The 15,720-nt window shown below is 34.9% G+C and overlaps 1 protein-coding gene across 6 annotated transcripts in view; it reads left to right on the top strand.

Moving 5' to 3' along the window:
- The window catches only part of LOC120339313 (unconventional myosin-VIIa-like), a 62,417-nt gene that overhangs the window by 5,160 nt on the left and 41,537 nt on the right, over positions 1-15,720 (top strand). For 2 of the 6 annotated variants that reach the window (XM_078115948.1, XM_039407406.2), the window contains exons 1-11: positions 671-1,086; positions 1,627-1,743; positions 2,417-2,566; positions 3,142-3,159; positions 4,072-4,256; positions 8,344-8,465; positions 10,188-10,317; positions 10,932-11,058; positions 11,782-11,829; positions 14,428-14,496; positions 15,300-15,366. In XM_078115948.1, coding sequence (XP_077972074.1) covers positions 1,030-1,086; positions 1,627-1,743; positions 2,417-2,566; positions 3,142-3,159; positions 4,072-4,256; positions 8,344-8,465; positions 10,188-10,317; positions 10,932-11,058; positions 11,782-11,829; positions 14,428-14,496; positions 15,300-15,366 — 1,090 coding nt within the window. In that variant the 5' untranslated portion in view covers positions 671-1,029. Of the gene's footprint in view, positions 1-670; positions 1,087-1,626; positions 1,744-2,416; positions 2,567-3,141; positions 3,160-4,071; positions 4,257-8,343; positions 8,466-10,187; positions 10,318-10,931; positions 11,059-11,781; positions 11,830-14,427; positions 14,497-15,299; positions 15,367-15,720 lie in introns of those variants that run through there. The other 4 variants (XM_078115949.1, XM_078115947.1, XM_039407410.2 and 1 more) reach the window with 4 other exon arrangements.

Genomic DNA, 15,720 nt, shown 5'->3' with positions numbered 1-15,720 from the left:
TGTCAATATTTCAATATTTTCAACTGAATATTAAAATTATGATCAAGGCAACTTCACCTCATAATTCTGGCATATAATAAAGTAATGAAGTATATCACTTTTATTATACATGGATATACTGGTTAAAAATAATTACTTGTACATAGAATAAGAATGCGCCCCATGATAGTTTGAGGTCCACTGCGATTGTATTTACATAGGACATTCAGTTTTCGCCATCCCTGATTACTACTAAAGTGTTCTTTACCTAAATTAAAATTCATTCATTCAATACACATTAGGTTTCTAGAAGCATTCTTCGCTGAAGTAGCCAAGTTTGAATAGATTCCATATTGCATATCAAAAATTCATATTTCAGAATGTGTTCAATATACCATATTATTCATGAAAACAGATTCATTGAATATAACAGGGTGTCCATAAAGTCCCTTCACAATTCCAATTTTGTTAGGAAATCAGCTCTCAATATATCTCAACCAGGTTTGTTGTTTTTTAATCAGTAATTGTTTAAGTATTTTTTTTCATTTGATACATCTGTGAAGGCCAAAACTAAATATGGTATCGATGAATTCCCTTTGCAATTTTAAAAAATTTCAAGACTTAATGGACATTCAATTCATACATTCAAAAATATTATTTTATGAAGTAGTTGGGAAGCAGAAATTATTGAGTTTTGCTGATTTCCGATGATAAGCAATCATACGACTATAGCACTTATAGGTAACAAAAGCAAATAAAATTAGATTAAATATTTGAACAACACTCACAATACATGGGAATGCTTAACTTCTGTTGGAATTGTGTGCTTGAATGGGTGCGGACTGTTACATTCTTGATTTATGGGTTCTGGGTATTGTGTGTTGGGGATATAAAATAACAGTATATTATGGGTTTGTGAGGTTATGGGTTATTATGGGTACTATTTACAGTATGAGTTGAAAAAAATGAAATCGTAAACTGCAAACTATTGACTTATCTATCATATATTGATAACAACTGCTAGCTATTCACTGTAATCTAGGCCTTAGCATGTCAAATTTTTTTGGTCGACATTTTCTGGCAAAAGGTTCCACAACTGTTCAAAAGGTAGGTTACTAGCACATGTTGAATTTTTTGTAGTACTGGGATTTTTTTGCCTTCCGAACACAGATCTCAAAAGCAGCTGTTGATAGTATGGAATGGGATATTTTAAACTTTGTGTTCATCGGTGTGCACTTCGGACTATTTAGGATTTGTTCAAGTAAATTTGTACTGTGTGCTGTGAATGAACAAAATAAGTCATATGAAATGAAAAAATAAGGCGGACAAGATCAAGTAGGATAGGAGGATAGGATTTACATATTTATCCCCGGGGAGAGGAAAGCCGATAAGATGGCTTATCCATATGGCGAACCACGACCTCTCGTACGGTTACCATCCCTGCATGGGATTCGAACCTGCGAACCCACGCAGAGTAATTAGTGGTGCAGTGGCGAGCGTATTCCTAATGTTTAGCCCGTTGAGCCACACCGCCGCCCCCAAATCTAACAAATATTGTTATTTTTAATAAGCACCCCTATTTGTGGGCATACATTATGAGATCTACCATCTTTTTTACCACACTCATAACCATTTTCTTGTTTCTAGGGCGACCATGTCTGGTTATTGGATGCAGACCCTCAGTCTCAGTGCTCGGTACCGTTGGGTGCGATGGTCAAATCATCACAAGGTGGACAAATAAAAGTACTGGACGATGAGAAAAAGGTTAGTAAGATGGGTAACATTAAATTACGGTAATATTTATTTTCAGGGCAGAAAATAAGTAAAATAGAATAAGTAGGGTAACATAAATATTTACCTGGGAGAGATAAAGCCAATAAGATGTTCTAAGGTTCCCTCTGAGGTGCGCAACTGCTCCATTGCGCAGTACCACCAAACCATTTGTGCAGTGAAATCTCAATCTCGTGCGCTCGCAACATTACATTTTCGAAGCGTAGCTCTTCATGGCCGTTCTATGTTTCACATGTATTTTGGTTGCCATTATCCACTACATGTCTGTTGGGAGGAGTCCCCTTCAAGCTTACCCCCATTTAAGCTAATTGATTACAAATTTTGCTCCTGTTGGGAAGATGGACCTAAAAGTTACAGTAGTATGTATAATCTATAACATCTAAGGAAGCTTCTGGGATTCAGATATTTCCAAGAGGGGGGACTTTAGAATTTAAAAAAGGTCTCTCTCAAGAACCGTCTTTGACAAAATGTGGTGAACTTTCTTCTAGCCAATCGGTTACTAATTTTATGTGCTTCTGTCATGCCACCAGGGTCTAATACATAACTAAATCCAAACTAGGGCCTTGCACAGAAGTTATTCGAGTGTGGATCTGTGAATTCTTATTTTTTCTAATCAAAAACTGAAAACATTTGATTAATTTTTCAGGAAAGATGGTTGAAGTTTGCTTCAGCAAAGATCAAAGTGATGCATCCAACATCTGTAGAAGGAGTTGAGGACATGATCAGACTTGGCGATCTTAATGAAGCAGGAATCCTCAGAAATTTACTCATCAGATATTATGAAAATAAAATTTATGTGAGTGATGAAAGTTGGATTCTAAAATCAAGAAATTATTTTTATTTAAATTTGTTTATATGTGTTGCAAGGTTGGGATCCCCAGTTCAAAGAGCCATGATTTGGCTGAATTCCAAAAAATGAATCCCCAAAATAGCAAATACCCCGAGTACACACTTCATCAATAATGATCTTACGCTTATATGAAGACTCTTAACCTCTAATTTTATTGAAATTTTGGGCTCCCGTAGTATGTGCACCAATATGGTGGACACTGGAACGTAGTATGTGTACCAGGCCATAATTTATTTCAATTTTTTTTATTTTAGTTTTAATACGTGCTAGGGGACTAGCCAAGTGACTCCTGTAGTATTTGTACCCGAAGTTATGGCTTAACCCCAACCTGGTACACACACTACTTTCCTGTGTCCGCCTTCTTGGTGCACATACTACAGGAGTACCGAATTTTTTTTTTGACAGTTCGTCAAATGTCCCTCTTGCAAAATATGGTCCCATTAAAATCCTGAATATTATTTTAAACATTAAACCTTTTATACCTAATAATTCTTTTTGTTTGTTACTTTTGCGGGACACAGACATATGCAAGTGGAAAGGTAACTTTAAAATAAATGTGTGTTGTCTGGTGTAAGGTTTAATTTCAATTATACTGTAAAATATTAAGGATGTGATATTGAATCGGGGAAAATTCACTGCCGTCTTTGACTTCAAATTTCGAGATATTTAAAGACAACTACAGCTGTGCTTAACAAAAATAACTTTCAACTCAAGATAAATAGGAATTTTGGTATCAATTCCAGACTTGAAAAACAAATTTTATTTTTTTGTCTGTTGGTAATGTTTATAATTTTTGAGTTTATCACCATTCAAAGTCTGATATTCTGACTCCGGTTCTTGATTTCAGAAAATTCAAAAAGTTGGCTCTGACGCAGAAAAGTTTTAATATGTATACCACTCTAAAAATATCATTAAAAACATACTATAGGGGGACTCCATATTTTGATTCTACAGCGCAGATAAAACACATAAGATTGAAATTTAACTTTTAAAGCAGACGCAGACGCATGAGTTAAAAACATCTAGTTTAATTTGTATGAGAATGCTTTTGAAATTGGGTATTATTAGTTGGGCGAAGAACATTCTAGTTTCAGTTAGTTAGCTTATTGAATATGGTTATCATTTGACTAAATTCAGTATGAAAATGCTTTTAATTAAGAATATACGTTTCTATTGGGCACTCCTGTAGTATGTGAACCAAGATGGCACACAACCTGAACATAGTATGTGTACCTGGTTAGGGTTAGACCATAGTTTCAAGTACAAATACTGCTGGAATCACTGGCTAGTTCCCGAACTCGTTAATAGAACTAAAGTAAGGAAAATTGGAATAAAATTATGGCCTAACCCTAACCTGGTACACATACTATGTTCAGGTTGTGTGCCATCTTGGTGCACATACTACGGGAGCACCTTATATTATTTATACATGTTGACATTCTGTGTTACAGACCTACACTGGTTCAATCCTTGTGGCTGTCAATCCCTATCAAATCCTTCCCTTGTATGAGGTGGATCACATACGCATGTATACGAACAGAAAAATTGGAGAATTGCCGCCACATATATTTGCGATTGCAGACAATGCTTACTTCAACATGAAGAGGACACAGAAAGACCAATGTGTAATTGTCAGGTAAGGCATATGGGTTATGATGCGCTTTTTAAATCTTCGTTCTGATTAGAGATTTGGACAAGCGGACAGTCATATTTACCACTAGGTGGAGTAATGGGCTATCTTGTTTTTCTAAATTTGTAAAATACAATATTAAAATAATTAGGTCTATTACCGTGACCCAGGGGTTCTCAAACCATGGGTGGTTGTGACACCAGATTTTTCAGATGTAATCCTGACATATACCTCCTTCTCAGTGAGATTTTGATAAAATATCCAAATCTGAATGCCCAATCTAGCAATCAGTGTAGTTTTTCATGGCTTGGTTTTTCTTGAAGCTTTCATGGCTTCATGAGTATGACTATCGTCGCAAATTTATTACATTCCACTCCCCACATTATCTTTGCATGAGGTTGTAGGTATTGGTCATGATCAACGTGATTGTTAAAGGTACAACAGCCCGAAAGTTTAATACTATCGTATATTTTGTTTGTTTAGGTTTGGCCCAAGCCTCATTTAATTGGGCTTGTGTTTTTGTGTGCGTGATGGTGGGCAGGCATATGAGATAGTTCTCATGTTTTAAACTTTTTTTATAGGTTTTGCTTGCCCTCCAGAATTCTCCATTTTTAATTTATGTTTGTTATGGAGTTTTCGAAATAAACTATCTATCTATCTATCTAATATGTTTCTAATTATGTGTGAACACCCAGCAAGCTGTTTAAGTAATTAATGTTCCCGAAGGATCATCACAACAAATAAAATGCATACGATTACATATCTTCCAAGATTTGACTCGATTTGAAAAAATATTCGATTCGATTCCAAAATCATCAAGTAGGATAGGGTTTACATATTTATCCTATCACTTGGCGAACCACGGCCTCTCGTCCGGTTACCATTCTATGTGTGGTATAGGATGTGTAAGCCAGTTATTTTTTATTTTTTTGAAAGCTTGATGTTTGAGAATACCCATCCCCTACCTATCACCTATTTATTGGAGATAATGTAAGTGCATACCATCTGTCTGGCAGTCTTCCCGTATCTTAAAATAGAAAACAAATTCTTTCGCTTATAAATGATTTGGACTGTAATTTAGTAAATGATTCACTAATTCATAGTATTTAGGGGAACTGTGTTTTATAACTGCCAGGCTTAAAAATATGATAAAACAAGGATAAAATTATATTTATCTTTGGACCAACTTTGATTGTTAGAATTGTTTTTTAAGAATGTGGGCAGGGGTTGAATGACGCAGATAGACTTTGTTCAAGTAGGACCGTGCTAAGTTCCGATACTTTTGACAGTTTCTATTTGTTTTGTGATCATGCCATGAATTCTATGATAAGGTGATATTTAACACTTATTTGGGCGTGTGTTGGATTCACCACAGTTTTGAGAGATTGAAAGAATACATTTTTATTTTTTAAGGTCACATACATACTCTTTGTACCAATGAGTTTCAACCGGGGTACCGCGGCAACCTAGGCTCCTCCATTACAGTTCAGTCACAAAAAAAATCTCCATTCTTGCTAGTTTCATTGCTTGATAAGGTTATATAAGAGGGTGTTTTCACTTTGTTGGGCATAAATTGTTTTAACATATTAAGTTTTGAAATCTACAATCAAAATAGTATTGTATATACCACTGGCTTGATAAACAGGGGGGCCATGAGTGCTAAAAGCCTCCAGAAGGTGGCGCAAGCCCTTCAAGGTTGGGAATCACTGATGTAGAACATCTAATAAAACCTTTATTTCAATTTTAATTTGCGTCTGTCTGAACACACACTTTTTGTGTTGACAAATGAATGATTTCGAAAGATTAATTCATGAGTCATAAAACCACTTTCATTTTGAACAATGAACTTTGGTCACTTATATCAAGTTTGTCAACATTGTGGAGAACTAAGCAGATATGCTATTTAGGTTGTTTTTGATTGTCTAAAGCTGACATGAGCAAACTACGGCTCGCAAACCAAATCTGGCTCATTGGGTAATTTAATCCGGCCTGCCTGATGCTGCCACAACCAAACTAAAACCAAATTTCGAGATTTAAAGCTAAAAAACAGCTTGAGAAACTTGCTTTACAACACACTTACATGGCCCGCCAGTCTATGTGGGCAAATTTTTTCGGCCCTTGGTCCAGAAACCTTGCCCACCTCTGGCCAAAAGCCTTGTTGAAATTAAAATCTCATATTAGTAGTAACGTTCTGGGTAATTTTAAAGACTCACATTTTTCAAACATTTGAATGGGACCGATGACCTATATATTTTTAATACATGCTGCTTTTAAAACTGATACCCCTTCAAATTGGGAGCTTTGGATAGTTTTGAGCTTTCTAGCATGAATATATTTGCTATGAATGAGGCCATGGAAAAGCTTCTTCTGTTATGTTGAGAGCCATATAGGCAATGTATTTAGTTGGCTCACCGGCGCTCTTGGAGTATGCGAATCAAGATGGCGGATACCGGAATGTAGTATGTGTACCAGGTTAGGGTTAGGCCATAATTCCAGGTACAAATAATACAGGAGTCACTTAGCTAGTCCCTGAACTCGTAATAGAACTGAAAAATAAGGAAAATTGGAATAAAATTATGGTCTAACCCTAACCTGGTGCACATACTACGTTTCAGTGTCTGCCATCTTGGTACGCACACTCCAAGAGTACCGGCTCACCAGCCCTATATTAACTAGGGTGGTGGAGATAAAGTTGGCATTTTTGTCAGTTTTTTGTCATATATACCCAAAGCCCAAAATTAGGGTCTCCCGAAGTATGCGAACCAAGATGGCGGACATCGGAATGCAATATGTGTACTAGGTTAGGGTTAGGCCATAATTTTAGGTATAAATACTACGGGAGGCTCTTGGCTAGTCTTCGAACTGATAATAGGACTAAAATAGGGAAAATTGGAAAAAAAATTATCGCCTGACCCTAACCTGTTACCCATGTTATGTTCCGATGTCTGCCATCTTGGTTCGCATACTTCGGGAGCACCCAAAATTAGGTATACAGTTATTAAACTATTTTATATGCTTTGAAGCTACTTGCAGTTCACTTTATGTTACTTGTTAAGTACCACAATAATTGCTTATTTTTTTAGATAATAAATCTAGTGTGAATTTAACATTAGTTTTCTAGCTGCTTGGAAGGTAATAAAAAATAAATAAAATAACTGTATACCTACTTTTGGGCCACCCGTATATAAATCACTTTACATATTTAAACTTTTTAGGCAAACTAGAAAATGGATAAAAAACAAAATTTCATTAAACAAAATTTTATTATCTTGGAGTCAAAAACTGGAATATTGGGTTGTTAGATTTTGAAGTCAGTGCTGATTAAATCTTTTTTTCGTCTTTACCAAATTGAAAACAAATGGGACTAAGCTTTTCCATATAATTAAGCCATTTTTATCAGCTTATGATAAAACTCCATGAAGAAGTAAAATTATCAAGAACATTTTTTTCTTTCGTAGCCAATTTTCGTTGCACAAAAACTTCTGTGGCCTATTACCGGTAACTCATATGCTACGGGAATATTATGAAAAAATAATATTTTGCGAAGATAGGCGCTTCCACTTTAATAATTGAAAGTAATTAACATTCAGTAGCTAAAAAACAGCATTATTATTAATTTCCAATTGAATCAAATTTAACCAACTTATCAGAAGTCTTTAAGCGTTAGGAATACGCTCGCCACCGCACCTCTAATCACTCTGCGTGGGTTCGCAGATTCAAATCCCATGCGGGATGCTTATGTGCAAAGGATTGCTGGACTCCTCGTCGCTGTAAGGTGGTTCACGTAACCGTTGGTCGGTTACGGCTTTCTCCACCATCAAGTCCATGCTTCCGAAAAACAAGTACCGGTAACTATCTAATCTCATACCCGACCTGGACTGGTAACCGGACAAGAGGCCGTGGTTCGCCATATGGATAAGCCGTCTTTTAGGTTTTCCTCACCCCGGGATAAATATGTACCGGTAAATCCTATCCTATCCTATCTCACAAATTTTTATAGGTTTGTGGCCCAGCTAAAAATCTTGCTATGGCCCATCAGTGATGGACACTTAAATGAACCAAGCTTCTTATTAACTTATCATTATTATTACAGTGGTGAATCTGGAGCTGGCAAGACGGAATCCACAAAGCTAGTTCTTCAATATCTGGCATCAATATCTGGGCAACATTCATGGATTGAACAGCAAATATTAGAAGCAAATCCGATCCTAGAAGGTGAGATCAAGTCTTCCAACCTACGCAGTGTAATCAGTCTTGTAGTGGCGAGAGTATTCCTGACGCTTAGAACAATGCGTCACACTGCCAAGATAACACAACTAAGGCCATTGCTCTATTGTTGTTGGGCTATATGGTTGCTTTTCAAAAAATGCTTTTTGATTTCAAATTTTTAGTACTTAATGATGAAAGAAGTTGTTAGATTACTTTAAAATTTCCTCTGATACCTTAGGGACCTGTTATCCCAAAATTTTGCTATTTGCCACCAACTGACTCAGCGCTGTAAGGTCGTACAGGTATCAAAGTGCAACCTTTATGTCCATTTACCGTGTTTCTCAAAAACAAAACAGGGTCTCTCAAATTTTCTTCGAAAAATAACACGCAGGCTTATTTTGGGGGGATGTCTTCAATTTTCATTTATCAAAAACAAAATTACAAAGTAGGGAATTACAAATATTTTCAAATATACAAGTTATGAAAACGGATATCCATTTACTTATAAAAAATATGTTTTCATTTAAAAAAAAAACTCGGATCTTATTTAAAGGAGAGGGCTTATATTAAAATCATTTTTTAAATTCAGGCTAGGTCTTATTTTCGGGGAAATGTATTTGAGCATTGCTCGCTCATGTTAATTATTATCAAATTTGGTCTAGTGCTGTGCAGTGAAGAAGTAGCAAGAAAGGCACCTCTGTGTCCCTATATTTGATTATTACTCCGTTATATTATTTGCTATACCCTCCTCATTGACAAGTCATGTCATAGCTTATCATCATTCTGTAAATCCACCACTTCAGATTTGAAGAGCTCTTATAGATACTCGTTAGAATTCTTTCACTCTGCTAAATAGATATTCAAACAAGAAGAATGATTTCGAAGCTATTTTAATCCAGAGGATCTGATAAATATCATAACTAATCCTGTTTGTCAATCTATATGCCTTCCCAACTCTCACAAATTTAGGGTCAGTTTGCTACAGCAGAGGTGGCCAAGGTTTGTGAACCAGGGTCAGAAATTTTGCCCACCTATATGCTGTAGGCCATGTAAGCCTGGGGTACATAAAAGTAAAACCTTTATGAACAGAATTTTATTTACAGTGTTCCAAAAACAAAAGTATAAAAAACAGTGAGCCAAAACTAAATTTAACCGCAATCTCAACAATTTCCTTAAGCCATTTTTAAGCTAGAACATTAAAATTTGGTTTTGGCAGCCTTAGGCGGGCCAGATTGAATTATCCAACGTGCCTGATTTGGCTAGCGGGCTGTAGTTTCCCATTTTAACACTATAAGGTGGCTCTTTACAATGTACATATTACTGCTTTATTATCTTATTGAAATTAACAAGGACTTATACAAAGAAAATTCACTCTCTCCGAATACTTTTCGCCCACTCAAAATATTTTAGTGTGATAAGTAATATTATTTTGGGAATTTTTCCGGTATGGTGTAAATACTGGGCAAGAGTGCTGAACATTTTTGTCCAAAACTCAGTAATTTTCATGTATAAACTAGGTAATAAGCATAAGGCCATTTCTCACTTCTTCTTGGTAAATAAAATAACACATCTTTCTGTTTTAGTACTAAAATATCAAAAAATATGTTTCAAGTGTACAGACCATGAACTTAATAAGTTAGCATTTGCTTGTCTATGACCTTGTTTACAATAAAGAACACCATATAAACATAAATCATGAATATACCAATTATTTGTAATATTTTCCAGCTTTCGGCAATGCAAAGACTATTCGTAATGACAATTCTAGTCGATTTGGAAAATTTATCGACATTCACTTTTCCAAGAAGGGAGTCATCATTGGGGCAAAGATTGAACAGTATTTATTGGAAAAGTCAAGGTAAGTAGGAGAGATAATAGTGTTGCGGTTAGAGTAGTGTTAATATTGTTGATAGTGGACAGAGAACATTTTGCATAAATTACACAGAACAGAATCATCTTATATTCAAAAGTTATTGGGTGCTCCCGAAGTACGCGAACAAAGATGGCGGACATCGGAACGTAACTTGGGTAACGGGTTAGGGTTAGGCGATAATTTTTTTCCAATTTTCCTTATTTTAGTCCTATTATCAGTTCGAAGACTAGCCAAGAGCCTCCCGTAGTATTTATACCTAACTTTGGGAGCCCCAGTTATTGTATGAGAAGGTATGAGATATGGTACGAGTCCATAGTAACCATAAAACAATACTTCATCACTTACTAAAAGCTAATGTTGACCTTTGATCTCATATCTCACCATATATATACTTCGCTAAAGTTTGATGATAGATTGATAATTAAATTTGATCTCCAACATTGTACAAAAAATGACAAATCTAAGCTAAACACACGCTAAGAAAATCTAAAATCCAAGAACTAAGAGTTCATGTAAACATAAAGCACTTACTCATATTGTAGGGTGGAATAATAGTGAAAAATATGAAACAAAAACACGTATTTGTTACTTTTTAACAGGCTTGTCTACCAAGCAAATGAAGAGAGAAACTACCACATATTTTACTGTATGTTGGCAGGAATGAGTTCTGAGCAGAAACAGAAACTTGGACTCGGAAAACCATCAGATTATTTATACTTAACCCAGGTAAAATAACGATCAAGACATTTGTAAATTTTTTGAAACTTAAGAAGGAATCATGAGATATATAAAATAGATATAAGTTTGACCATACATTTAATGCAATAAAAAAAAGGTTTCCTTTGACTCTTCAACTTTTCTTTATGCTACTGAGTTCAAGAGACAATATAGCTAATAATAAAAAAAAGAAAAACTCATTCAGTTTTGCATTTTTATTTCTTTTTTGTTAGTATGCTATTTTTTACTGACTGGGAAAAATAAACTTGACTATGATTTTGACATTCCCAATAACACGAGATGAGTTTTTACCAGGCAATAATTTAAAAAGTTCTAACCATAATGACATTATTGAACAATAGTGTTGATAAAGAAGTAAAGAAAATATAATAAGAGGTAATAAATAGTACCTAGTATATCAGATAATCCCCCAATAATAGTAATAGTACATCAATTTTTTCAAACATGCTATCTGAGTTCTATCATGAATCTGATATTAATATATTTTAGAGGTTTAGCTCATGTTTTAATCATGCCTTTAGTTTAAAAGGTCATTTTTTTAACTGAACATTGTTATAGTGTAGCAATCGTAACAGTGGCTTTACATATATATAAAATTTAGTATTTTGAAACTGTTTGTTTATAAATAATGATAAAAGTGCAAAGCCCTATTTTCACCAACTTGGCATTCTCAGAATTTCTGTTTTATTTTTTGCAACTTTTTACAAAAAGGATTTTTATCACCAAAAAGAATCTAATGCTTGTTTTAAACAAGGAAAGGTAAGTTAAGAAAAAGCAAATATGGTGTGGTGGTGCAAAAATAACACTTTAAATATTTTCTAAATTTTTTTTGTTTCTTTTGGTGTTAAATGCTCAAGCATTTAAAAAGATATATGCATGATAATATAATATTTTATATATTTTTTGGTGATATATTTTTTTTGTTTAAATTCTTTAGTCTAAACCAGTGCTTTCCAACTTTTTTCAGTTTGGTGCCCACTTTTATTGCCATTTTTTCTGTGCGACTCACAAAAATTCTAATTGGTATTATTTCCAAACTATTTCATAAGTGTTATTGTTATGTAATAATAATGCCATAATTTCCTTAATTGAAAACTGTATGTAACATTTGGAAATGCGTCGCGACCCACTGGTCTAAACAAGGCTCGATATAGTTTTACATGAAAAGCCAGAGAGTTTTGAACGGCGTAGACAAACCAATTTATCACATCAATGGTGAAGTGCTTTGGAATGGATGTTCATAACCGAGATCTTGAACCTGCAATGCTAACGCTACGCGTTACCTAACCACTAATCCATTGGGCAATATTTGTTTCATTGTATTTTTTAAATCTTTGTTTCTGCACATTTCATCGGGCAATAAAAAAAATGAAAAACATTGCAACACATATGATGCATTACAACAGAATATTTTCTACTAAATATGAAGACTATATAGCATAACTTCATTTAAGATATACTTCTCGCCATTTTTTAGGTATTTTAGTGTGTGTCTCCTGCATACCGGTACATGACATATTTTACAATTTTTTTTATGTTTTGTGCTGCTAATAGGATACAGAGGCAAGTGTTAGCACATCTTTTAATTTCAATGTTGTCTTGTTCACTAATGAGAAACACTTTATAAATGTAGTGTTTGTGTATCATATGAGCACTATCAGCAGGACCATAGAGAATTCTGTAATATATTTGGCCATTGGCTCGGTTGTGTGGCGCATCGTGCTAAGCGTTAGGAATACATTTGCTACAGCACCTATATTTACCCTGCATAGGTTCACAGGTTCGAATCCCATGTGGGGATAATTATGTTTGAGGATTGCAGGACTTCTTGTTGCCATTGGGTGGTTCAAATAAATGCTGGTTGGTTACAGGTCTTTCTGGCCTCAATTGATTTTTAACTAAAATGTCTGATTATTGGCGCAGCTTTATGTTACAAGAACCTGCCCCTTTAGTTTGACTTTCTTGTACTGTTGGATCTAAATGTGACATGTGTCATCCTGGCAATGCTTAGATATGATAAATTCAAGAGTTTATAGCAACCAAAGAGCAGAATTGCATTCCTTATAATACAGGTTTAAATAATTGACTATTACGAGTTAAATTTTACAAAAACTTGTAATAATTGACCAGTCAAAACTTGTATTATTCATATTATTTTGTTACAATAAAAAATAGTGATTTGTTAAAAAAGGTCTTCTTATCAGTTTTGAATGAAATTATTAAAAAAAAGGGTTTGAATTTGCATAGCATGTACTTATTCTTCCTTGCGAATGCTTCAATAACATTTTTGTTTTGTATTTGCTGTTTTGTGTGTTGTTGAATGTTGTTTGTTTATGATACATTTATTTTGTACGACATTTTATCACGCTTTTTACGCCACATGAGGCACCATTGTTACGTGAATATGATAAAAACTATTTTTTTTTGAAAGTACCGAATCTTTCTGGCACAGCTATTCCTACAGTCTGGGGGACGTATCCGAGCAGGTGCATTTTTGAGGGAGAATTTCACGTCTTCACATTTCAGTACAGGCACCACTGAAACCTAAAATGCTACGGCGCGACGGTGTGGCTCAACAGGCTAAGCGTTAGGAATACGCTCGCCACTGCACCTCTAATCACTCTGCGTGGGTTCGCAGGTTCGAATTCCATTCAGGGATGGTTATGTGCGAGAGGATTGCTGGACTCCTCGCCGTCGTTGGGTGGTTCACGTAACCGCTGGTCGGTTACGGCTTCCTCCACCACCAAGTCCATGTTTCCGAAAACGAACAATATAACTAATCCCATACCCGACTTGGAATGGTAACTGGACGAGAGGCCGTGGTTCGCAATATGGATAAGCCATCTTATCGGCTTTCCTCTCCCCCGGAATATATATGAAAATACTATCCTATCCTACTATCCTTGGAAAACTCAAAATGTTTTAGATTTGGGTATTGCATACCGCATTTATTATATTTCTATAAAGGGTGAGCATATGATGTGAAATCGAGATTCTGAACTTGATATGTCAACATAAATAATTAGGAATAATGCATTTTGAGCTATGCACTATTAATATATACCAGTTCATTTGTCCCGATTTTTACAGGGTTATCAGCCTGTGAGTTGGCTGGTTAATCATCAAAACCTATCCAAAAGTCACTAAAACTTGTAAAACCTACTTTGTTATGTTTGTTGGCGGTGGTATAAATAATCCTCAAAACCTAACCAAAAGTCACTAAAACTTGCAAAAACCTACTAAAACCAATAGTTACTTCAATTTTTTTTTTAATTCTGAATGGGTCGAAGTTGTATAAAACTAACCTTCATTGGTTCACCATAGTTCTGATTTAACTTTGTCATCTATTCTTTTCAGGGTTCATGTCTACAATGTGAAGGAAGAGACGATAAATTGGAATTTGCAAATATTGTCAGTGGAATGAAGGTACAGATAGGTTCACATATATAATAATTCATAAACTATTGGTAGCTATGTAACCATGGTGTGTCATATGATTAAGCTGTCTCATTGGATCTCTGGATAAATAATCCACTTACCGTAGTTTCTTTCAATAATATATAACTTTATTGTAATCTGAACCTTAATGAAGCGTAAAAGATTTGAATTTTTTTTAACCTAATATAGAACATTTCTATTGCCAAACAATACATTATGTAGTAGTCAATTTACTGTGTCATAGACTGTTGTAACCATGGTTTGTCATACGATTGAGCTGTCTCACATACTTAGTTTCACACTGGATAAATAAGCCTCTGAATTTTTTTTGGCAATATGCAGCTTCATCTTAACCTGAGCTTTAATGAAGCATGAAAGATTTGCATTTTGAATAATAAAACTTCCATTTGTAGCATTTTTATTGCCATATAATGTATTATATAGTAGTCGCCATTGTCCTTGCATCTGAAAACAAATAACTGGCTAACTAATTCTATACCCAGTATGAACTGATAACCCGACAGGGGTCATGGTGTGCCATATGATTAAGCGATTCCCCTCTCCCGGGAAAATGTGCAAATCCTATCCTATCTGGTATCAAACAGATAAGAAAACATCATACCACAAGCTTCTTTTTCCTATATACAGTTGTTGATTGTTCATTTTTTGTAGCAGAGATTTTCCAAAAGACTTGATTAGTAATTCAAGATAAATATAAAAATACCACCCCACTGCTGTCTCTATTTTCTATGACATATTTGAGTTCTAACAATCAACATTATTTAAATCAGGTTCTCTCCATTTCTGATGTTGAGATCAATGAAATTTACAAGCTGCTTGCTGCTATATTGCATATTGGTGAGTTGAGCCATGTATTGAAACCAGAGCTCTTAGCTCTAGGCAATCACCTAGTTTGGACAAACAAGTACGAGGGAAGCAAACAATTATAACAAAATGAGGGGTGCTACCATATTTCATAAAAAAGTGTTAAAATTGAGTTAAAAGCATTTGGATTGTATTACCGGTAATAAAAATGAAACTAAACATTTTTAGGTGAGATAATGGCGTCTATATGATACATAGAAAATTTAAATAAAGTGGCCATCCTCCACTTTAAAAGACACTAATAGGGCAAGGCAATAGCAATAGGACACAGCAAATTTAGTAAAAAAACTTATGACTTTGGGGCGTTTGGAAATATACCTCCAGTTA

This window comes from Styela clava, chromosome 9 (genome assembly GCF_964204865.1).
Source record: "Styela clava chromosome 9, kaStyClav1.hap1.2, whole genome shotgun sequence".
NCBI lineage: Eukaryota > Metazoa > Chordata > Ascidiacea > Stolidobranchia > Styelidae > Styela > Styela clava.
This window is presented reverse-complemented; position numbering and strand designations above follow the sequence as displayed.